This window comes from Xyrauchen texanus, chromosome 47 (genome assembly GCF_025860055.1).
Source record: "Xyrauchen texanus isolate HMW12.3.18 chromosome 47, RBS_HiC_50CHRs, whole genome shotgun sequence".
Taxonomy (NCBI): domain Eukaryota; kingdom Metazoa; phylum Chordata; class Actinopteri; order Cypriniformes; family Catostomidae; genus Xyrauchen; species Xyrauchen texanus.
In genome coordinates this window covers 23,933,787-23,960,028 of record NC_068322.1, presented here as the reverse complement: position 1 = coordinate 23,960,028, position 26,242 = coordinate 23,933,787, and the positions used below count along the sequence as shown (strand labels likewise).

General features: G+C 40.6%; 1 protein-coding gene across 1 annotated transcript in view; it reads left to right on the top strand.

Moving 5' to 3' along the window:
* LOC127639274 (ceramide kinase-like) overlaps positions 1–19,857 on the top strand; it is a 30,194-nt gene extending 10,337 nt beyond the window's left edge. Inside the window, exons 2-13 of the mRNA XM_052121197.1 lie at positions 154–285; positions 458–580; positions 2,837–2,962; positions 3,706–3,772; positions 5,514–5,659; positions 8,308–8,382; positions 10,383–10,535; positions 10,626–10,731; positions 10,894–10,964; positions 12,527–12,732; positions 12,915–13,135; positions 16,871–19,857. Of these exons, the coding sequence (XP_051977157.1) occupies positions 154–285; positions 458–580; positions 2,837–2,962; positions 3,706–3,772; positions 5,514–5,659; positions 8,308–8,382; positions 10,383–10,535; positions 10,626–10,731; positions 10,894–10,964; positions 12,527–12,732; positions 12,915–13,135; positions 16,871–16,958 (1,514 nt within the window). The 3' untranslated portion in view covers positions 16,959–19,857. The remainder of the gene's footprint in view (positions 1–153; positions 286–457; positions 581–2,836; positions 2,963–3,705; positions 3,773–5,513; positions 5,660–8,307; positions 8,383–10,382; positions 10,536–10,625; positions 10,732–10,893; positions 10,965–12,526; positions 12,733–12,914; positions 13,136–16,870) is intronic.
* The last annotated feature ends 6,385 nt before the right edge of the window (positions 19,858–26,242 follow it).

The following is a 26,242-nucleotide window of genomic DNA, read 5'->3' as shown; positions in this document are numbered from 1 at the left end:
CCCACATAAGAATCATTTCAATTCAAGAATAATTTAAATTCGGGGGTGGATCTAAGCAAAGGTTCAGTTCTTGTTTTCTGTTCATTACATAATGAAACATCACAGAAATTCATGTTATGTGAGGTTAAAGACCCATTGGGGCTCTTTCCACAGGTAGTCACTGTGTCCCAGTGTTTGAAATCATAGCCGTTCAGGAAAAGGAAGACAACGCTCCCGCTAAAGACAATGGAAAATGGCAGAAAGTTCCTCAAAGTCCAGTGGACTCCTGTCAGCACGCTTTTACAGGTACACCAGCATGATCAGACTCTATCTGCCATCTGATAATGGCGAATATATATGGCTTTTATTTTTAGATTTATCTGCTGTGTCGTGGCTGTATTATCTGAATGATATTGATTATACAGGTCAACTTTCACATATTTCTTGAAGTAATGTGCTCGTCTGTCTGTCTCTGCAGTGTTCTACGTGGAGAGGACAAGGCAGCACTGCTGGCGGTGCAGGGATGTGACCTTCCACTGCTCTGAACGGGCCAACTGTCTGCTCTGGGTCCAAACTATTAGGGAACAACTTGCATTGTTGAGTACGTCATAGTGACAAATCCTTCCAATTGAAGCTAAAGTGTGTACTATCTTTCCTACTAGCTTCACCAAACGTATTTGCAAAAATAATCATGGTTTTCAAACAGATTTTGGTTGAGCCAGTGTTGCTGTGTCGGTCTTGACAGTATTTTAAGACTGGATACGAGAGAGCGTTTAAACATAAAAAAAATAACAGACATAAGATTTAGTCTTGTGCAGCTGTGCATATGATTATATTTAAAGAAATGTTCCGTTTTTTTCTTTAACAAAAAAGTAATAAAAACAAGCGCTCGAGCAGTGTTGAAGAGTAGTTAACTAAAAGTAGCAACGCTACTAGCGTAAATGCATTTTCAATTGAGTAGTGCTGTAGTCGTCAGAGTATTTGTCAAAAACAATTCTATCAAAATATTGTTGTCATATGACAAATGGACAACTCTGCAACTGATGCTCTCAGCTTCCTTTTGCCCATATATGGGTTGCCGTATAGTCTTCTGATTGGCTAAACAAAGAATCTGACCGTGGCCTTCAGTGATTTTTTTTTCCCAGGTGTTTACAAAGCCTAGTGCAGTCATATGGCACCCAAGTCAGTGATAGCTGACAGGTAATAGGGACTTTTTCTGCATGTTATTTCATCAAATTCAATAAATGGATTTACTATAGTAATATTGTAGTTACCATGATTGTAGTAACAATAGTTAATTTTGTGCTTACTATGATTTTACTACAAATGCCATGATTAAACAATGGTTACTGTGTAGTAAAACCATGGTTAACTTTAGTAATGGAATTTCACTCTAATAAAGATATAACTCAGATATATCATCTGATTGTTTTATATGTAAAAATATTTTCTTTTTTAAATGGCTTTATTGCAGTTAGCTACTTTTTGTTAGTAGCTTGTAGTGTAGCTTACTACTTCTTAAAAGACAAACTTGACTGTAGTTTAACTACTTTAAATGAATATTCCGGGGGGCTTGGGTAGCTCAGTGAGTACTGACGTTGACTACCAACCTTGGAGTCCTAAGTTCGAATCCAGGGTGTGCTGAGTGACTCTAGGTCGTGATTAGTGGTTCTCGCTCTCAATGGGGCGTGTGGTGCTTTGTGGGTGGACCGTGGAGAGTAGCATGAGTCTCCACATGCTGTGAGTCTCCTCGTTGTCGTCCACAGTGATCCACGTTATAAGATGCGTGGATTGACTGTCTCAGAAGTGGAAGCAACTGAGAGTTGTCCTCAGTCACCACTAGGACCTAGTAAGTAGTGAGAATTGGACATTCCAAATTCGGAGACAAAAAAAGGAATATTCTGGGTTCAATACAAGTTAAGCTCAATCAACAGAATTTGTGATATTACATTTTAAGCTTATCATTTTTAAAAAGTACTTTTGTGAGATATTTCACAACACTTTTACATGAAAAGAAAATCGCTTAAAAAATCGGGCAGTCTTTAATTCTTCTTTTCTTGTGTATTATATGAGCTGTAAAGCTGTTTAAATTGTAATCTTTACAGTCATTTGAGGGCTTTAGTGTTTTGCAATACAGTTGTAAAATTGGTTATAACTTAACACAGAGAAGGTTAGTATGTGTTTTTATCACTCTAAAATCATGTTTATAAGGTAGATTGATTGTCTTGTGGCAAAAGTGAGTATTTTAACATAAAAAAACATTGACCCCCATTCACTTCCATTGTAAGTGCCACACTGTAACCCAGATTTTTTTTTTTAAGAAAAGGGGAACAAGCTGAAATTAATTTAAGTGGTAATGAACATTATGTCACAAATGCTGTCGATTGAGCTTAACTTGTATTGAACCCGGAATATTCATTTAAGTTATGAGCATTTTAACAGTGCGAAATATGGAACAGTATGTGGAAAAACAAAGTATACCCAAAACTCAAACCTCCTAAGTTCAAATTCTGCTCGACAGAGCTATTAATCTTCAAATTTGATCTGATTAGCTGTTATTTTGTTTTCACCTGTAGTGTGGACAGACACATTTCTTGTTGGTAGATAAACGTCACGTCTGGTTAAGGCACAGTGTAAGTTGAAAATAACCTGGAATGTTCCTTTTTGCACCATATAAGTTCAAATATTTTTTTGAAAAGTTTTGGGATGTTTAGATCCAAGCACAGTTTTGACGGTCTTCTCTAGGTTGTCTAGTTTGTCAAAATTAACTTAATGTAGTAGTTTTGACAGGCTGTGAAATCTGTCATCAAACAACAACAACTCACTTTTAATTCTCCGCCTGCCTCTCATTCCACAGCCAATCGACCGAAAAGCTTGCTGGTGTACATCAACCCCTACGGAGGAAAACAGCGTGGGAAGCAGATTTATGACCACAAAGTGGCCCCCGTCTTTTCCCGGGCTTCCATTTCCACCGACGTGATTGGTGAGCACCCGTCAGCTGCCTGCATTAACATTTAAATAAAAAATTTGCTTTTATGCTTCGCAAATAGATCTCCGTTGGCAAATGGCCCCACCTGCCAACCCGTCCCAAGAATATGATTTTATTTACAGTAACATCTATCACTGGAGCTGGCCATAATGCAAACCGTGATAGTCGATAAACATAGGAATGCAAAGACATCCATTATTTATTAGGTCTGAGAGAGGAAGACCTGGGATTGGTGGGAATATTGACTGTGAGAGCTGAGGCTTACAGGCTTACTCAGCAGTTGCTTGAGGGTCTTTTTACAACCACACAAACATTTTGTTAATAGTAAACTACATGTCTGGCTGGACAAATACCATTCAAACAATCATTAGAGGAGCCTAACAAGATGTTATGTGGGTAGCTTAATAAGCTCCATACATCACCTTTGGCATATATCATCAACGTGATCCACAAGGTTCTGTCCTGGGCCCTATTCATTTTCAACACATCCCTCTGAGTTACGGTTTTACATCATTGCTGATGGTAAAGAACCGTTAATGAAATGTAATGTACTGGGATTGTTTTTCACCTCAGCTTCAGCTTTATCATTTGATGCAGCCTGATTGATGGTCACCATCAAGCCACCAGAAAAATGCAATTTAACTGCCAGATGAACATAATGATGTTTCTCCCTCCCTCTGTTCAGTCCCACTGTCATCATCCCATTAACAATGACTTTTCCCTTTTTGTTTCTATAGTTACAGAGCGTGCAAATCATGCCAGGGACCACTTGAAGACGGAGGCCAATTTGAAGAAGTATGACGGGTGAGTGGATGCCCTGCTGGGAGATCACGGTCGCTGTGCGGGAACACTTAATTTGCCCAGCGAAAAATACGTCCTCTGCAGCAGAGCCCGGATTAACATTTGCACATCAATGCACATCCAGCGCTGTGGCAGGCGAAGCACCCTGGGAAATGAAGTCTGAAAGTGAAGTGGCCTTTGATGATGGCAAAATGGATGCTGCATCAAAGCTGTGCCTAAGGCTTTATTTACAAAACATCCCGGACTGTTGTGTCTGGATGTTTTTCTTGTACTTTCTAACATGGAATTTCTGTGGACAACAGCCACTATTACACACAAAAACTATTAAATTCAATAAGTTTGTCAGTAAATGCATTAAAACTTTCTCATGTCATTTGTTAGTAAGTAAGATACTTAATTATATGTCCTTTTCCACCATCGGCTCGAACAGTTCTGAGCACGGTGAGTAACTGTTTCGGTCGTATTTCCACTTGAGCAAAGTTCGATTATAAACTCTTCCCAGCCTGAATTTCTCAGCACGGATAAGGCCATGAAACACTCACGGCGAAGTTCTTCTTCGTTCTTTGCTCTGAGCTAGAAAGAAGGACGAAAGAGTCGAGTAACGGTAGACTGTTTGTGAACATTCGGACACCAGCCACGCTGCAGGAATATTTCAATACAAGATATTCACTGTCCTGTCAACAGTATACATACATATTAAACTTTAAAAGTGCTGTAAGTGATTTTAGCCATTCTGAAACTTCACCAGACTTAGCTGTAGATTAGCCACGCCCCTTCTTTCTCAAATCCTGCACTCCATAGGAATGCTCATCACAATTAGAGACCGTTGTATTAGAGCAGATGGAGGAACATGGGGGGTCGTGATTTCGCCAAACCATAATGGAAAAAGAAATCCTGGATCGGTATGAAACACATTTCCATCGTTCAGCCCTATGATTGAAAAGTGTGATATTGTGGATGGCAGCAATACGGTAAACGCTGTACGTACATAGGACATTACAATAAACACACATTTTTAAACAATTACAAAGATTTTCTGAGAATACCTATAACTTGCTACAACAGAAAACTAGTTTGAAAAGTATTGCATGTTTTTTTTTTTTCGCCGACTGCCCAATGTCCTGCAACATTTTCGTGGGGAATGTTGACATTTTTGCTGTCGCGTGTCTTGGCATAAGAAAATGCTGTATGCTTTTATGATGTTGGCAATGGTGCTAGTGAACTAAAAATTGTATTGCCACAAATTAAAATGTATTAGCAAACGGAAGAGCTAGGTCAAAATTTCTTTATTCAGGCCAAACAAAATAAAATCTCACGATTTTATTGATCGCATCCGTCTCCGCCACTCTCTTTTTTTGTGCGGACAATACAATATTTTATTGAAAATGCGAGCAATATCATTGCACTGTACAGCCCTGGTGAAGGCATAGTAAATGCCGTGGAGTAGGTGTGTCAGTGTGAACACCCCTTAAGTCAGCAAATTGTCGGTTTTCTAGCATTTCGACAAATGGAAAAGTGCCATTAAATTTGCGGATTGGACTGTATGCATAAAAGCTCTTATTTGGTAATCCGATCCCAGACCAGTGCCCCCACTTTGACAAATTTTCAACACAGCCTATAAATTAAAGATATTTCCTTTTGTGGCCAGATTTAATTTATATTCTAAGGTGCTTTATGACTCTCCCATCAGAAAAAAAGCTCCTAACTTACAGTGAAGTGATCAGTGTTGTGTATTTGTCCACAGTGTGGTGTGTGTTGGAGGAGACGGCATGTTCAGTGAGATCATGCATGGCCTCGTCTCCCGTACGCAGCAGGACGCTGGTGTGGACGAGAACTCAACAGAAGAGCCCCTTGTTCCTTGTGGACTTCGCATCGGCATCATTCCTGCAGGTTAGTCGACTACAGTAGAGTCACAAAACCTTAGTCTATACAGTCAGTTCAGTTTTTCAGTACGGATTGCATTGCTTTTCATTTCTTTGGCATTGGGCCTTTGTGCACGGAAGCATCCATTATTTATGACTCTATTACAGGGTGCATATGCATACTAGTGGACAATCACAGGAGATTATAGCTCTGTTCCAAAACCTAGTTGTCTACCAAGACAGGATTCATAGGTGCACTCCAGATGCAAAGGCAGTTCTGTACAATAGGTAGCAAAATGTTGCTGTCTTCTTAGATCCAAAACACAGTGAGCTGCCTTGCCGTCTTCTATCTTCCTAGACAGCTGCCTTCTAAGGTAGCATCTTAACTGAAATGGAACTTCATAAGTGACTGATTTGGAAAGCTCTTCAAAGAAGCAACAACACAAAGTTGCAGTAATTTAAATTTTTGTTGACATTAATCATCCCAGCAATCCGACTAAGGTGAATTGGAATTCCCAACACAAAATATTAGTGGCACGAAATTAATAAGTGGCAAATCTACAGCAAATTTGCATCAAGTTTGCAGCTAGATTTTTTAGTAGCCCATAAAAGTAGCTTCCCTAACAGTTAAACTCATGACATGACACTAATAAACCTACAACTACATAGCACGCATATTGGTCGAAGTAGTACATTTTATAATTTATTATTTTATCTATATTGGGTATATAGTTGTATATATTTATGCTGCTAAATAAGGTGGGAATGCTTCATCAGTCTGTGAAAAGGGTCCATTGTGAGTCTCCCTTGTGCTTCAAATAAGTCGTAAAATAATGTCCATCTAGGTTAGGATGCTGCCTTAGATAGTAGCTGCCTATGTAGACTGCAGACAACAAGAAAGCTAGCGAGATTAAAGAACAGATCTTCATTTACATAACTTAAGCTCCCCAAAAAAAGCATCGAAATGAAAAACCATCAACTTTTTAATTTCAAGTCTGAAAAATATTCAGTACTTGAGCTAAGGCATTATTGATAAATGGCAAACTCAAAGAACATGGGCAGATAAGACTGATGTCATGCACTGTTGAGCGTCATTCACTAGAGTTCTTGATAACTTAATGACTTCGGCTTATCACATCATTCTTTCTGATATAACCATTTGCCATAGAAATCTGACAATGGCAAACCCTTACAAGAGTTTAAGGGTGCATGTTGTTATCTGCAACTTTATCAGCATGTGTAATGCTGTTTATTTATGGCCTCATCTCACGCTGTCCAGACACACAAAGAGGAAAAGTGACAGTGTGTTTAAGAGTGGCTGCTGGTCATTCTTTATCCTGTTACTGGACGACGACTGAGCAGAGAGTACAAGAGAATGCCAGACAAAGCTTTCATTTCAGGATCTGATAGAGGAAAGCACCTGAGAACACTGACAAAACAGTAGTACTAAATCTTAACATGGTTCTAACCATGGTACTTACCATGTTCTTTGAATGTACTACAGAAATGCCATGATTTGTTGGGAATGTACCATGGTAAAACCCTTTTTCCACACAATTCCATGATAATACATGTTTAGTTTTGGAGATGTATAATGGTAATTGCATGTTTGTTTGTACATGATGCTATGCTAATACCATGTTTTGTTTTTTGAACATGTATTTATGGATGGGTAATACCATTATTTTGATGTTGTTGAACACGGTGGTAATACCATGATTTTTAAACATGTTCCATGATAATACCATGCTTTTTTGAGCATGTATCATGGTAATATTAACATTTTTGGGGCATATACCCTAGTAAAACCATGATATATTATAAGCATGTATGATGGTAATACCATTTATTCCTTTTTCTTTGTTTTTTTTGGAAGGGAACACCAGTACTTACCATGTTATTTGATATTGGGGGGTTAATATTTTGGATCCGTACAATGATAATACCATCTTTGTTTTTTTGAGCATGAACCATGTTAATATTATTAAAAAAAAAATGGGCACCATGTAATACCACAATTTTTTGGATGTGTACTCCGTTCGATGTGTACTAATACCTAATGGCTTTTTGAACATATACCATTGTGCTGCCTTACCATCACTGTACCATGGTATCACCACAATCATGCACAGATAATTAAGTAACAAAGTTAGTCTTTATCATAATATACTGTATCACTCAAAACTCACACCTTGTCACATCTCTTTCTCCTGCATTGTAACATCACTGGAATGCTGAAATAATCATTCCAGCACGTTTGTCTGTTTTAAAACCTCCAACCTCACTGCAGTTACTGAATATAAGCAATTTGAGAAAAAGGAATTAGATCACCAGACAGCATATAAGAGAGTAAAAGAGTGCTGAACTTATCTGAAATCTCATCTTTCTATAGAGCACTGCCCTGCCATGCCTCAGCTGAAATGCTTTATTTTGTATAGAAAAGATTGAAAAACTTTCTTATACTCATACGGATTGAACGGACCCAAACTCTATTGGCATCTGATGTTTGGTTAACTTCACAACTGAAGGTTAGATTGCTGCAGCCTCCATATGCCACTGAAATTGAAAGAGTGATTTCATTTCATATTTTCATACATTAACCTTCAGAGTGAATTGTGAGATATGGATTTAGGCCCGTTCTGAACCCGTGACCCACGAAATGTGTTTCTGAAACAGGTTCCACTGACTGTATCTGCTACGCCACAGTTGGCTCCAATGACCCTGTGACCTCTGCACTGCACATCATTGTGGGTAAGTGGCCATCTCAATATCTGCATGATATGCCAGTTTCATGAGAAACTAGTGTATATCTGAGCTAAATGTGTCAATCTTACAAAAACATGTCCTGTCCATATTTCACCACACAATCATAAAAATATATATATAAACTAAATAAAGAAACGTCCTCTCACTTTCAACTGCTTTTATTTTCAGCAAACTTGACATGTGTAAATATTTGTATGAACATAAAAAGATTCAACAACTGAGACATAAACTGAACAAGTTTCACAGACATGTGACTAACAGAAATGGAATAATGTGTCCCTGAACAAAAGTAACAGTCAGTATCTGGTGTGTTAAGTATTGCAGTGCATCTCCTCCTCGTGAACTGCACCAGATGTGCCAGTTTTTGCTGTGAGATGTTACCCCACTCTTCCACCAAGACACTTGCAATTTCCCGGACATATCTGGGAGGAATGGCCCTAGCCCTCACCCTCCGATCCAACAGGTCCCAGATGTGCTCAATGGGATTGAGATCTGGGCTCTTCACTGTAGTAGCAGAACACTGACATTCCTATCTTGCAGGAAATCACACACAGAACGAGCAGTGACATGGCTGAGGTGGCATTGTCATGCTGGAGGGTCATGTCAGGATGAGCCTGCAGGAAGGGTACCACATGAGGGAGGAGGATGTCTTCCCTGTAACGCACAGCATTGAGATTGCCTGCAATGACAACAAGCTCAGTCCGATGATGCTGTGACACACTCCATCCTGTGTGGTCCAGTGAATGTAGGTGTGTGCTCAAAGGCGACGTTGTTGCTGGTGATGTCTGGTAAGGACCTGCCTTACAACAGGCTTACAAGCCCTCAGTCCAGCCTCTCTCAGCCTATTGCAGACAGTCTCAGCACTGATGGAGGGATTGTGCATTCCTGGTGTAACTCTGGCAGTTGTCGTTGCCATCCTTTACCTGTCCCGCAGGTGTGATATTCGGATGTATCGATCTTGTGCAGGTGTTGTTACACGTGGTCTGCCACTGTGAGGACGATCAGCTGTCCACATCTTCAGTCCTCATGCCTCCATGCAGCATGCCTAAGGCACGTGCACACAGATGAGCAGGGACCCTGGGCATCTTTCTTTTGGTGTTTTCAGAGTCAGTAGAAAGGTCTCTTTAGTGTTCTAAGTTTTTATAACTGTGACTTTAATTGTCTACCATCTGTAAGCTGTTAGTGTCTTAATGACCGTTCCACAGGTGCATGTTCATTAATTGTTTACAGTTAATTGAACAAGCATTTAAAACATTGTTTAAACCCTTTCAATTACAGTGTGAAAGGGACGTTTCTTTTTATATGTAATAATATATTGCATGAAGAAAATAATGCCTATTTTAGGACATCAACACTTTTATTTTATCGTTTTATTGTTACATTATTTTCATGAAAATAGAGCACATTTCCCTCCAAAACTATTATGACTGCAATGTATCTGGATGTTTTACTTTTAGATTTTCATTATTGTAATATTTGTATTTAAACCAGCATAAATGAAAGTTCACCAAATACTAAAATGATGTATAAATACTTGAAATTGTATTTTCATTAAATTAATGTCACAATGGTCTTAAATATAGGTTTTATTTTCTTAATGAAAATCTATTTTCTCTTAATTATTTGGTGAAAAGGGTCCAGACATGTTCTTGACAGGTTTAGTGAAATGAACACAAAAACACCTTGGTAAATCACAGTAACACACAGCCTTGGGTGGCTTGTAAGTGTAATAGGAGCCAGCTAGTACGTGATAGCTATGTGGTATGTGTAAACCTCACTCACCAGGCCTCAAAAGCTGCACTAACGACTGACAATGGGGACTGTAGCCTTTAGCCTCCATGTTAGCGCGCCAGCCTCCCATGCTGGAGATACCGGTTCGAATCCCGCTCAGAGTGGGATGTGCAGAACCAGTGACATAAGCATTACACCAGGAGGGAAATAATGTCAGACTTTTTTTCCTAAAATCCATCCTTTGATTTTCTCAGGTGATTCTCAGCCGATGGACGTTTGCTCAGTGCACAATGACGTCAACTTCCTGCGTTACTCGGTGTCTCTGCTAGGTTACGGATTCTACGGGGACGTGCTGACAGACAGTGAGAGGAAGCGCTGGCTGGGCCCAGCTCGCTACGATATCTCAGGTATGCAGGAACATATCTCAGGTAGTCCATTAACTTCAAAGGACAATTTTTCATCTGTCAGATGTTTTAATGGAAATGACTTTGGTGCAGGTGTTAAAACATTTCTGTCACATCGCTACTATGAGGGAACCGTGTCTTTCTTACCGGCTGAAGGGAACTTGGGAACTCCCCGTGACAAAATCCAATGTCGATCAGGGTAAGTACATTATTACTCTATTAAAGTGATAATGAATATAAATCTGATGGCAAACATCTTAGAATCTGAACCTGTGCATTTAGTGAACTTTCACATCATCTCTTGGGTTTCATAAATACTGTTAACTAGAGCTGGGTGTTATATATTCCTCTTCATTTGCAGGTGTACTATTTGTCAGCGATCTTCGTCTGATAAGCTGGTCAGCAAAGATGAAGACAGTGTTTCAGATGCTGGTGAGGACACGTTTGGGAATGTTGTGTATGCCAGTGTTTAACCAACTTTGACAGCAAGTCTCATATCTGCTCATTTGTAAATGTGCCCACCCACAGTACAGGCCCACAAAGTGCATTTCCTGCCATGATTTGTAATGCCCCCATCTGTCGGCTCGACTGGCACACTGTTTGTGTACATAAGGCCAAATGGTTCAAGCTGCTGCTTGGCTGAACGTTTAAGCACACACACACACACACCAGCATATTATCTCTGACTCTCAGCAGCCTCCAAACAACTGGCACCTCCGTTACCAGGCATTCTGTGTGTTTACTGTGTGCACTGATAAGTGCTGTTTACAGAGACATACTCTCTGCCCTCACAGTCCCAAATTGGCATTTGTGCATGATGATTTCCGAAGCGCTTTTAGAGCGTGTGGAGTAAATAGAGTCTTGTGGGGAGAGTATAGAGAAAGAATAATGTGAATGGGAAAAGAGAGTTAATGGCCCTTCATCAGTGAACGAGTGTCACAGCTAGATATGGAAAGGACGTTTTTCTTTTTTACTTTTTCTCTTCACATTGGATGGAGATAAATGTATAAAAATAAAAGACAGGACGTCTGAATAAAATGGTTCCCATGGGCATGAAAATCTGGAAAAAATATTCCAGGTGGAATTAATAAAATCTTAAAAGTCATGGAAATGTGAAGTGACTATACATTTTAGTTTTACTCTGCTATAATATATTTTGTCAGCCAGAAATTGCTCTTTTGTAGCGTGAAACTTACTTGGGAGCCATAGTGATGTTCAATTTGAGCAAATCTTTCTTTTGTGTTTTCAGTAAATCGCTTGAAGCAATTTACAAATGAATTTGAATGATTCATGAGTGAATTTTTATTTTAAATCTCGAAAAAATGGAAAAGTCATGGAAATGTATTGGTCAAAAAGTGTGAAACCCTGGATTATGCATGAATAAACACATTTATTTGCAAAAAGCACACTGTTGCTGTGAAAAGGGACATTTTGCATATAAATGTTCTGTTTTGATTTTTGTGGCGTACGCTCACATGAACTGTTTTTTGGACATCTTAAAAGGTACAAGTTTTCATAAAATTAAAACATTTCCAAGGCAAATATTACATTTGTGCTCTCATTTGCTACACTGTTGTGTTTCCACAACTTTCCAAAAGAGGGAAAAATAGAAAGATGCCTAATTTACTGTTACTACTTATCAGCTGCATTTGAAACCCCATTGCAGCAGTGATGATATTTTTAGTTTGTTTGTTTTTTAATAATGCTAGGGTAAGATATCACATAGAGTCAAGTTATAAATGTATACTAAATAATAATAATAAAAAATATATATGTATGAAAAAGTTTGATAGATTTACTCAAAGTCTGGTATGGAACACTCGTTTCACAGATAAAATCCCATCCTACAATGTTTTCTCTAAATATTCTGTTTCTCTAAAACTTGTGTGATTTTGAGAAAGTCAAATGGATTGCAAATGTAATTCTTGAATTCTCAAGGGTGCTAACACTGACACTGCAGATTGTTTGAATGAATGAGTAAACTTGTATTTCAGAATGTCTGGACATGTGGACGGTTATCAGAGGGAAGTTCCTGGCCATCAACGCTGCCAGCATGAGTTGTGCGTGTCCTCGCAGTCCTAAAGGCCTGTCGCCGTCAGCGCACCTCGCAGACGGAACCACTGACCTCATCCTCGTCAGGAAGTGCTCTCGTCTCAACTTCCTGCGTCACCTGCTGCGCCACACCAATAAAGACGACCAGGTACGTGATTTAATCTTAGTAGAAATCTCATGTATCATGATGATTTTTTATCGAAAAGAATCGTTTAGTTTAAGAATGAGAATTTAATTTGTCATTGCATTCATTAAATCATTGTCTGAGCAAATATTTTCAACTAATATTTAGTAGTCATAACTATTTTTCTTTACTGTCTCTTTTTACAGTTTGATCACTCTTTTGTGGAGGTGTATCGGGTCAGACAGTTCAGCTTCAAACCCAGACATCAGGAGTGTGATTCTGAGGTGGATGTAAGAGAGAGCGGAGCAGGAGGCAAGCGCTTCTTCAGTCAGATTTGCAGGGAACACAGAGCATGCGGCTGCATACCGGCCCAGAGCAACTGGAACTGTGATGGAGAGATCCTCACACACACTGCTATTCAAGTCAGGTAGGACATATCTCCTGGGTCGGGACATTCCCACTAGGCCAGGACACAGCCCCTGGGTCAAGACACACTCAATAAACAAGGACACACCTTCTGGGCCAGGACAAGCCACCTGGGGCGGGACAGTTTCCCCCTGAGTCAGGACATACCCATTAGACTAAGACACGGCCCCTGAGTCAGAACACACCCAATGGACCAGGACACGCCCACTGGGTCATGACAGACACCCTTGAATAAAGACATGCCTAGTAAACCAGGACATGCCCTCTATGTCAGGACACTACTCTTATCAAGGAAATGCCCCCTAGACCAGAACATGTCTCCTAGATTAGGACAGACCCCCTTTGTCAGGAAACACCTAGTAGATCAGAACACAGCCCCTGAGTCAGAAAACACCCAGTAAACCACGACAAACTTTCTGGGTCAGGACATTTGCCCCTGAGTCAGAACACACCCAGTAGCCCAGGACATGCCTCCTGGGTCAGGGAACACCCAGTGGACCAGGACAAGTCGCCTTGGTTACGACAGATGCCCATTAGTCAGAAAACAACCAGTAGCCAAGGACACACCCTCTGGGTGAGGACACACCCAATAGACCAGGATTTGCCTCCTGGGTCAGGGCAGACACCCCTGAGTCAGGACACACCCATTAGACCAGAACACAGCGCCTAATTCAGGACACACCTAGTAGACCAGGAAACATTCCCCTGGGTCACAACAGATGCTCATGAAGACTTGGGTATACTTGTTTTTTCCTGTGTCGGATCATCTCACACGGTTGAGCGCTCAGTCTTTCAAAGTATACTTTTTTGACAACAACCGAATATGAATGAATTTAACACATGACACTCCATCCTTGGCTGCTGGGTGTGTCCTGACACAGGGCCATACTATACTTAGGCAGTCATAGTACACATGCGTCAGGACACCTAGGTCCCCAGGTCAGGACACACCCAGTATACCGGGAGATATGCCCCAAAAGCATATCTCATATATTTTTGTGCATATATTTTTTGTGTTCCGGATCGTCTCACACATGGTCAATCACTCAAAGTATATTATGCGTTTTTGACCGCAAGCGAATATGGATGCGTTTGACACAGGCGCAAACAACTGCCTTAGTATACCATTGCCCTGTGTCATGATACACCCAGTAGCCCTGGACATCCCCCCTGAGTCAGGACACTCCCAGTAGACCAGGACACACACCCTGGGTCAGGACATACCCAGTAGACCAGGACATGTCCCCTGGATCAGGATAGACAACCCTGGGTCAGGACACACCCAATACAACAAGATAACATACCCTGAGTCAGGACACACCTAGTAGACCAGGACATGCCCCCTTGGTGAGGACAGATGCCCCTGAGTGAGAACACACCCAGTAGACCAGGACATGCCCCCTAAGTTAGGATACACTCACTAGGTTAGGACATGACCACTGCTTAAGTACACACCCCCAGAGTTGAGATACTCCCGCCTTGTCAGGACACACTATCTGGTCAGCAGACGCCCTGTAAACCAGGACATGACCTTGATGCAGGACATACACTCCTGTGTATTAATGTGTGACATTTTAATTTTGATAAATTAAGTTCCCTTATACCTAACCCAAATGATAATTGTCAGTAAATAAATGCTGCAGACATTATTTGTTACTCAAACTGAGACTTCCTCGTCTGTCTAAGAGACATTACCACCTCATTTAGCTCATGTGTGAGCAGTTAGCAGCTCCTGTCTACTTCAAACAGACTTTATTTTCCTATAACGCTGAAAGAACAAACTTTACTAATGTGGTCATCAATGCTAGCTGTAGTTGATATGCTGAGGACTCTCTAGTTAAAGCTTGTCTAATCTTAGCACTAGAATACGAAAATTATAAATGGACTGTTATCCGTGTGAAAAGATGCTATTAAAACTCCCTCATTGTGGACGTGGAGAAACGAGTTGTTCTCCTCCTTGATGCAGCGTGACGGCTCTCCTGAATGCATAATTTCCTTCACGCCCCATTGTTCTGTGTCAACAATGCGTAGCCATAAAATGCTCCTAATTTAATGGCCCTCTCTCTGGTAAAGGGGCACCTCCTTTAATTAAAATAGAAGTCCATTCATTTATTCCATTTTCAGCTCCAGTAATTGTTTCTCGAATGAGTAAGCAAATAACCTGTTGAGATAATTGATGATGATAACGTGGCTAAAAAAACCTTGCCTGAGCGCTGAACTCCCCTCCAGAGTATTGAGTGGAATTAGAGGAAATTAAACAGCCCCCAAACCTCCCAACAGGACATGGATTTTACTACAAAATGACATGCCATTTATTGCTTACTAGGATTGGCCTGCACTTTTTTTCCGCCAGCACATAAACATATTAGTGGTGTTTGCTAAGGGAAGCATCACAATTACTATTGCTCATTGGGGATTTGAACCAACTTAGACATGTGGCCCAAAAAGTATATTCTATACAAGTCAGTGAATGAGAAGCTTCTAGATACACAAGCTCAATTTCATCATTGTGTTCTGAAATGTGTCGTGGTGGAATTTAGAATGCAACCTGGCATTACAGCTGGTCTTATTGTCTTCTACGGTCAGTTTTCTCTTTCTGGTCAACTACTCTCAGAAGATCAGTTTGAAGAGAATCTTGCTATTTTAGTTAAAGCTAGCTTCTTAAATAACAACACATTCAGTTAATGGCACAGACATGTGGAAGTGAGTCTACTGCCCCCCTGAGTACTGACGTTTGTTAGAGTAATGCAAGCATGCTCATTAAGTATGAACTGTGTTCTGCCAATGCGCTAGCCAAGCTTTCGCATCTGCATTCTCATGTGCCTTGTTGAGGAGAGTTTGCCATTATGTTTTTCTAAGAGACTGGACTTAAGATTTTCACCTGGCAAGTAAAAAAACTAAACCTTTTATACTTGCATAATATCATTGAGAATTGGGGTGTTGGCTTTTTTCTCTTTGGCCAAACAGCAATCAACTATCAATCACCTACAACACCCTAGCAACCAACCAGAACCACTCACCTCTTAAAAGTTGCAATTCCCTAGCAACCGCATAGCACTGCATGAACACCATAGAAACGACTTAGAAATGCTCTGGCAACCATCCTATCATCACCCTAAGAACACTCTTGCAAGTTGCAACGCCCTAGCAACCACATAGCAGTGTGCTAACAACAGCTCAGAACACCACAGAAACCATATAGCAACAATTCTGGCAACCATCATAGCATCACCCTTGCAACCACCTAAAACACCCAACTGCATGGCAGTGCACAATAGAACACTTACGAAAGCACATAGAAACACCCTGCCAACCATCCTAGCATTAACCAAGAAGCAGGAACCACCCAAAACACCTTTTATACCACTCAGAACACCCTTATGTACAAGAAATGTCCTAGCAACTACACAGCAACACCCTAAAAAACACACTAGTAACTGCACAGCAACACCCCAGCAACCACCCAGAACACCCTAGTAACTGCATAGCAACACCCTAGCAATCACATTGCAATATGCTAAAAAACACTTTGAACACCTTATAAACTGCATAGCAAAGCCCTGATAACCACCCACATCACCCTAGCATCATAGCAAATGTTTTGCGAGGACAAGCACCATTTTCTTCAGAAAATGTAAAAATCTAGCTTTTAACATGCTGTTTGTTCCAGTGAAGTGCTCACCTTTTCTTTAACTGACAGCTCTTTTTCTTTCTCTTCTTTGTCTCTCTCTCTCAGGGTCCACTGCCAGTTGATCAGACTGTTTGCGAGAGGAATTGAAGAGCAGTCAGTTTTTGAAGACCCGTACGCTCTTTGTGCAATATAGATCTCAATGAATTCACTTGAGAAACCTCCCGCTTGATCATGAAGGATTGACACTCTTTGAACAGAAGTGTTGCTTTTGGCTCAACACAATGTCATGCTGTTTCTTACACTCTTATACCCAGATACTCCTCATAAAGATGTCTTTAGTTGAGGAATTACATGCAGAGCTGGAGGGATTTGCATCTTCATAATGTCTCCAAGCAGGCTGTAAACTGTATTAGATCCAGACAAGATGGGGTTAGCTGTTCAAGACCTTGACGTTGCTGATGAAATCTCTTGCTGTGTGCAACGGCTTTTAGCTTTGGAGTTGTCTGCATTGTCTTCCACAATCAAGCTGGTCTTGAAGGTATCGTGAATTGAATCCCAAAGTTGAACCCCTGAAACTGTGAAAAACGTCTATTTTAGTTATAAAAACATTCCTCTTAGTAGCAACTTTATTTTTTCGAGATTTGAAGCACATGAGGTGGTCAGGCGATGAAGTTACTGGCATACCAAAAACACTTGTTTCACTCTTGTTGATATTAAGTGGTTAGTTTTATTTAAAAATGAAAATGTTGTTGGAATAACATCAGGGTGAGAAAATACATTTTCATTTTTGTGTGAAGTATTCCTGTACAAGTTAGCATGGGTAGCGTTCCATCATGTAGACACAGTGTAGCCTAAATCAGATTTTACCCTTGAATAGTAACAATCTCTGATTTCTTTATGGACAAGACTTAGACAAGACCCTTACTGATATGGCAGGTGCGGCCAATCCCGATGAATTTAGTACTAGTAGTTATTTCCATAACATTTAGTGCATCAGAATGTAGCGTTAGTGAGCCAAACTACAAGCGCTGAGAGCTTCACTATTTCACTGCAGGGTCAGTTTGTCTGTTTTTCAGCATTAAGTCTGAATGTAAATGAAAATGCTGAAGCACTTTTGTCTACGCTGTCTTGGCCCCCAAGATTTTCACTCCCTTTATAATGAATCACATGTTTGTATTTGTGTCTCCTATGGTTATTTTTTTTTTTTTTTCGTTTTAAGTTTCATATTGTTCCTGTAGTATCAAAGGACAAAGTAGTTTATGATAGACCGAAAAAGTCAAAGAGAAATAGCTTTTCAGTGTTGTGCATGTCAGCTAGTTTAGTATGCGTTTTTAAAGTGTTTCCCTGAGCTGTAGCAGTGATGCAACTGTGAAGGCAACCGATATTTATTGTCACTGTGCAAGCAAAGCGCTGTTCACATCCTTCATAGATTGGAGGAATAAAAAGAGATATTTCACATGCATGAATCTCATGAAGAAATTTCAAGGTCGTTTTTCACCCCAAATATAAAATACAAAGATATACAAAAAATTATACACAGCTCAAAATAAATATTAAACTAAAAACTATTTTAGAACCATTAAGAACTTTTTGCATTATTTTCTTGACAATCTGATTTTTCAATCAAATTCTCATTACTACTGTCATTTTTACAGTATATCACATATTTTGTGTTCACAGTACAATCATTTTGACAATTTTCTTTGCATTAAGGCAATGAGAATTTGGGGGTGAATATTAAGTGCATTTTTCACTCAAATAACCATTACTGCTCTTTTATGTCGTTTTTTGTTTTCAAATTATGGTAATTATTTTTAGGGACATTTATTCTTTTCCTTACGGTAATGAGAATTTGAGAGACAAAATGAAGCAAACTTTTCACTGAAAACCCCATTTATGCTGTTATTCTCAGTAATATGTTGTCTTTTGTTTTCGCATTAGGATAATGATTTTTATGGAAAACTTTTATTTGCATTACTTGAATGAGAATTTTGGGTTAAAAATATAAGGTACATTTTGCCTTATATTTACCCGTAACTGCTCTGATTCTTATATGTCGTATTTTGTGTTTGCATCATGGTAATGATTTTTATGGACCATTTTTCTTAGTCTTGCGGTAATGAGAATTTGGGGGTGAAAATGAAGTGCATTTTCACTCAAATACCTATTTCTGCTCTCATTCACCTTAATATGTTGTATTTTGTGTTCGCATTACAGTAATAATTGTTAAGGACAATTTTTCTTTGCATGACGGTAATGAGAATTTGGGGGTGAAAATTAAGCATATTTCCACTCAAGTACTTATTACTGATCTCATCTTAATTTGTCACATTTTGTGTTTGTATTACGGTAACACGATTTTGATTTAATCTTTGCATTAAGGTATTGAGAATTTGGGTGTTACGATGTGTTTCTCTGTCATGAAAATAATTTTACAATGCTTTACATTTTAATAGTCCTAAAATAGACAATTTCATACTTTTTCTCTTGAAATTTGGATTGAAAATTGACCCGGACATCTTGACAGTTTTCTTGATATTCCTCCACATTTACTCAAAGGAAAGCCATGTTTATGAATTGGCAGAACCGTTGCTCGCGCTTCATGTGTGCACCGTTTTTATGTCGTGTTTAGTATTAGTCTTGTGTCAAAGCTTGTGTATTTGACATCTGCTCCTGTTGGCAGCCCATTTAGACCCAATCAAACATGATGCATGCTGTATATGCACTGTGACACCAACTACCCTACTGATCCAAAGATGTTATTCACAACCCATTTTAATCACTTGAACATGGCCATATTTTGGTTGGTGTCGCCTTAGGGCTGCACTGGTGGCCGCTGGTTGTTTATGACTCATGATGGGCAAATCTGTAATCAACCACAATGGTTTTCTGGTTACTGTGTCCATGACTTTAGCTTTGTGAGGTGTAAATTTATTCAGGCAAACAGCTTCTCAAATGAAGACTTAATAATTACTGATAATGATCATAAGAATGTCATCTTGCGGGACTCAAGATGATGTGTAAAACCTCACATGTAATTTGATGTGTTGAATGGAAAGAAGCAAAGAAAATCCTCAAATAAAGTTTATTAAACAGTCTTTGTGCTCTAGTGTTGGCCTGATTTATTTCAGAATGTCTGTGAAAAGGAGAATGCAGAAGATACTGGAAAAGAACATAAAATGCCTTGGACCTAGGACCTCTTTGCCCTTTAGCTCATAAATTATTTGGAGTTACGGCCATACCTCTTTGGTCTCAACCTTTCTTTTAGGGTTCGGTAACAATTGAAACATGCCAAAAATAATATATATATATTTATATATTGTTGTTTATTACGATAGACCCATGCCAAACTCACATGAGAGCAATCTTTAGATAGTGGCACAGTGTTAATCCTTTTCAAGGAACTCACACTACAGATGGCTTACTTATAGCTGTCTATTATTAAGCTGGGACAGGCGAAATATTTTCATGTCAAACTAAATTACATTTAAATAATATTTACCTCTATATTTGCAAAAGTACAAAACGAATATCTCCGCTCGAGCAGAGGCAGAACCCATCAAGAGCTGTGAATCTGCACTATGAAATCAACCCATGTTTCACTGTTATTTTTAAGAGCATTTAATAATCACGAGCCCATTCCCCTGACAAATGTGGTTGGCCTGAAAAACGGATGAATGAGGCTCCACCAATGGGCTTATTACATAAAAATGGCTGTGGGGGAGAAATAAGTTCTTCCCTGAAGTAAAAGAGAAATTTAGCTTCATTTCGTTCACAGTTTCGATATGGTCCATACATTACGCTGCTATCTGGACCGGCATGGCAATGAGGCCGGGTAATTTTCTCATCTCCCGTTCACAAAGTAAATTCCATTTAGCTTCCTCCTTGCTATAGCTTCTCCACATCGTTATTGATTTATTCTGTGGGTTGTGTTCCATCGAGACAGACCGTCTCATTCTGCAACTTTTCCCTTGAGACATTACAAAGACAAACAAACAGCTGTCTGCGAGCTCTCAAATCACTGTTTGGAGACAGCTCATTGTAACGGTGATAACATCTGCGGCTTGATGCATGTTTAAAAGTGGAGATTGGATGGGCTGTCTGGCCTTGCCACTGAAACTGCACCTGAACCTCAGACACCAACTTGTTTTATTCGTTGCCTTACGACTGAGTTTAAGACACAATTCCCATACCTATACTACATACTAAAAGTCATCTACTTTACTGGTGATGGGAAAGTACATACTTTTGAGTGTGTAGTTCTTGTACAGCACAAGAAATTGAACAGCAGGTCTCCTTAAATAAATGCCATTCATTTTCTCCATAGAGAAAATATATTAAACAATATATATATATACAGGATTTTAACGATAATGTTTAATCCTTTCAAGACGATGAGCTCAGAGGTTAAGTGATGATATTCTGCATGCTTCTGTAGAAGCCATAGGTCAATGTTCTTTCCACTCCATTTAAAAAACACACACACACACACACACAACACCAATCACAAACTCATACTTGTAGATATCTGAATATTAGGCATAACATGACAGTTAGTTCTTAGGTCCTTGAATCTGACTAGGCGAGCATGGTCCAAGAATGCTGATATTCAGTTCAACAGCACTGGGACACTTCCCAGGACACTTTTTTGTTTCCCTCCTCTTCTGCGTGTTTGTGTCTTCCAAATAGTGGTGGGTATTCTTGATTCATAGTTTGTTTTGATTGCATTTACTAATTCGTTCTGAGCATTTTTTTTTAAACTGCATACTTACGCCAGTAGGTGGCAGACAAATCAGCGTCGCTTATGAATGAGTAAGTTATGAAGAGTTATGCTTGAACTTCAACTTCTTTTGAAACTACTTTTGCTAGCAGAGAAGAAACGCACAAAGTAACTGGTCTGAAACTTAAGTTATTGTTGGTTGAAGACTCGCAATCATTCTTTTGTTCCGTAGGAAATAAAAGCAGCGGAGTCATATATAAAACAACAGCAATCTTGCTCGTTTGATGCTGCTTAAATAAACTTCAAACATAATAGTGAAAATAAGTCAATAGTTTTATATTGTACCGTGATTACATCCTTGTCAATAATTCACGGGCCAAGCAGTTCACTGTCTACTAATAGACGTTAAAGCAATAGTTCGGCCACAAATAAAAATTCTCTCATTATTACTCACCCTCATGTCATCACAGATGTTTATGACTTTGTTCTGCAGAACACAAGATTTTTAGAAGAAAATCTCAATTCTGTTGGTCCATTAATGCAAATGAATGGTGGCCAAAAATGCAAAACTCCAAAAGGCAAATAAAGCCAGCATAAATGTAATCCATAAGATTACATTTATGTCTTCAGAAGTGATATATGTGTGGGTGAGAAACATAAATATTTAAGTCATTTTTTACCTTAAATCTCCACCTTTGACCAGCCCCATCCAGTAGGTGGCAATATGCACAAAGCATGCAAATCGTCAAAAACAAAAGAAGAAAAATTTGAAAATAAAAGTGGACACAAGAAATGACTTTAGAGAAAATTAATGGGAAAAACTTTCGCAACTAAGGATGTATTAAAGTATGGGTACTGTTGCACTTTATACAATGTGATCACAAATGCAATATGTTGTGCTACACCTCTACTTTTTGAAAAATGTATTTGTTACAGGGAAAGGACAGCACAGCACAGTGACAATGGCTCGAGCAATGCTGTAAATTGAGTCACTTGATGCTATGTGAGTGTTGGCCGCTTGGAGGCGAGATCCACTTCACTTCGCTACAACTATCCTTCTATTTTATATTAACTGGTGAGAACTGCAATAGTTTTGATTGTTAAAATGTGCTGGGAGTGTAGGATGTCGAAAAATATGAAATTGTCGGCCTGTGGGGACATTAAAAAACACTTACGTTAGCACATGTCTGACGCCTCACAAGATCAAGATGGCAGGGGTCCAGTTGTTAATGACAGCAAGCCTTATGACATAAATCAAGATATTGCGAACATTTATGTAGCACTAATGAAAATCTCAACCAAAATGAAGAGCCTCGCAGAAATACGTCGAGTGACCACATCAGTGGAGGCAAAAAGTTCCACCCTCATTCCAAGAATAGATGATGTTGAAAAGCGATTTGAGTTTCTGGAGTCGGACAAGAAAGAGCTACAGGCTAACCCACCTGCCACCAAGGCTGATATGGACCAGGTGTGGGAAAGAGTAGAGCATATGGAAAATCAGAGCACATGTAATAATCTTCATTTCATTGGAATCCCAGAGGAAAAGGAAGGTCAAGATATGGTTGGTTTTTGGAGGGGCTCATAACAAATTTGATCAACACAGCTGGCCGCTGGCTTGAGATTTGACTTGCCCCACAGAGATGCAATAGAGCTGTCCCTCCAGCCGAGATGAAGTCAGGGTTCTACGGCCCTCACTTCATCGTACCCCAGACAGGTGGTGCGTGGCGGCCAATCTTGGACCTGCGAGTTCTGAACCGGACCTTACACAGACGCCCGTTCAAAGGTGCTCCTGCGGAAACTTATTCTAACATGTGTCTAGCATCTAGATTGGTTTGCAGAGGTAGACCTGAAGGAAGTGTACTTTCATGTCTCACTTTTGTTTCTGCACAGACCCTTCCTACGGCTCGCATACGACAGCCTGACATACTAGTTCCAGGTCCTCCCCTTTGGCTCGTCCCTGTCCCCTCGCGTGTTCACGAAGGTAGCAGAGGCCGCCTCTGTTACTCTATTTCCTCAACAACTGGCTGATTCTTGCTCACTCTCGAGAGTCTCTGTGCACTCACAGGGACCACGTGCTCAGGCACCTCAGCCGTCTAGGAGAGCAAGCTCTCCCAGGTTTAGAGCATCTCTTTTCTTGGAATGGAGTTAGACTCGGTCTTAACGACAGCGTGCCTCACAAGCGAGCACACACAGCCGGTGCTGAACTGCCTAAGTTCGCTCAGGCAAGGCATAGTGGTTCCACTGCAGCGGTTCCAGATGCTCCTGGGGCATATGACATCCTCAGCAGCAGCTGCGCCGCTTGGGTTGAGGCATAGGAGACCGCTTCAGCACTGGCTTCAGACTCAAGTCCTGAGATGGGCATAGCGCTGTGGCACATACCGTGCGTTCATCATCTCTTTCTGTCGCCAGACATTCAACCTTTAGACAGACCTCTGTTTTCTGCGGACAGGTGTCCCCCTACAGCAGGTGTCCAGATGCGTCATGGTCACCACAGACGCCTTCAAACTGGTTTGGGGCGTCATGTGCAATGGGCACGCAGCCGGTTCCTGGACAGGACCACGCCTACTTTTATCAACTGCCTAGAGTTGTTGGCTGTACTTCTTGCCCTGCGGAGGTCTCTCCCGCTGATCCAGGGCAAGCATGCTCTCGTCACATGTCACAACAGAGGTTGCCCACTGGGTCGTCAACACCATGGCTGGCCTATCAGACCCAGGCCGTGTCCGCCCCTTGCAGGTTCGAGCACACTCTTCAAGTCAAGTGGTTTTTATTGTCTTTCAACCATATACAGTTAGTACAGTACACAGTGAAACGAGACAACGTTCCTCCAGGACCATGGTGCTACATAAAAACAACATAGGACAAACACAGAACCGCATGAGACTACACAACTAAATAAATTACCTATATAAAATACCTAAAGTGCATGACTAACCGGATGTTCCGGAATGACTGACCGGGTGCTCCGCTTGCACATAGCGTCCTTCCCTCCACTGAGGTAATCACGTGCGCGCTTTCTCCCAGGAGAGTCCACTAAACTTGCGCTCCCTGGATGTCTTTCCTCCCTAGCCCTCTGGCCTGCAAATTCAGCGGAGGAATTCCCAACCAGACCCACTATGGGTACTAACAACTCTGTACTGGAATAGGTGCTCCACAGGGTTTGGCCATCACAGATTAATCCCTGTGTGTATTTTCCATGGTACGGCCACCCTCTTGGCGGACCCGCATCTCCCTTGGGCAGTCCCCTCTGCCCCCCGGTCGCTGTGTTTGTAGCAACTCTTCCATCGCTAGGCAGGATCTATCACCACGCCACTTCTGCATGTGGCCTGAAAACCCATGTGACATATTCACCACATTTAACCTCCCCTGGAGGTTAACTGGGCAGGATGTGGTCTCCATGGGGTCTTTTACCCCTGAAAGAATAGGAGCTGGAAAAGAACACCTTCCACGATTCGTGTTATAGCGTTAAATGGCCCCAGCTTTAACTCTATGCAAGAAACATAGAGAGAGAGAAAAGGTGCGGCTGGTGGCCTGCTCCCATGCTTGGCACATCGCTTGTCCAACAAAGCCCCCTCCTTCAGGGATGCCGGGAACCTAAAAAGCTTACAACGTTGTTATGGGGCTTGGGGAAGGGTACTTGCAGTCTGACGCAGTTTGGCGCTGTGTCCCCCCAGCCATGACGCTGTACCGAGCCACTGTAACGGTCAAACCTCATTCTCGGATCCTCAGTGCAAAACCTGAATAAACAGATGCACGATTCCCTCCTTTTATACCAGTATGTCTGGGGGAGGGACATGCAAATTCTGTCTGCCAATTTCTCATTGGCCTTTTCTCAAGTTCAGAGGTAACCGAGGCCTTCAAGAAAGACCCCTAGTATCGCTTCATTCGACACAACGTCTCATTCCCTCCATCAGGGAACATGGCTTACAATAGTAACCTAAAAGTTATATTTATCTATGATTGTGAAGTTTAATGTTATTAAAATTAATTGTATTCCAAAAATCAACTACCTGCTACAATCTCTCCCAGTACATGTCCCCCTCTCTTATTTCAATCATTTTGATAGCATAGTGAAGTCTTTCATTTGGAATGTTAAACGTCCCAGATTACATTTCCGTTAGTAGCATTGGCTCATTGGTCACTTCCACCTGAGAGAGCCCTTCCCTGGTTTTGTATTGAACAGGAAGTTCTTGCCCCTATTTTGCCATTGCCAAAGCCTTTCAATCAAAATAATCTGAAAATGTAATTTACACCATGTTATCTCGCATAAGTCCCCTTTCTGCTGATCAGAGTGGACTGTGAGGGAGGTTAATACACTCGGTGACCTATATGAGAGTGGAGTGTTGAGATTCTTTGAAAATATGTTTCAACATTTTGTGATTCCCAGATCTCAGTTATTTAGGTATTTACAGCTGCACCACCTGCTCTGTACTATATTTGGGAGTAGCACACATCACCCTAAAGTGGCAGATACTCTGGGAGTGGTGATTATTGCTTTTGGAAAAGGTCATGAGGCATCAGTGTATTACTCCCTGCAAATTCAGAGTCTGGGGGATGGAGCTTTAAATTCTGTCAATAGAGATTATGGGAAAAAGATTTATACTTGGTATTGGAGGATGGAGTGTGGGCTAGGATTAAAAAAAATGTCAAGTCTGGATCTAGAGATGCAAGGGTGCGCCTTATGCAATTCAAGATTTTACATCGATTCGATTGGACCCCCTCTAGATTGTATAGGCTTGGTCTTAAAGACACCCACCTGC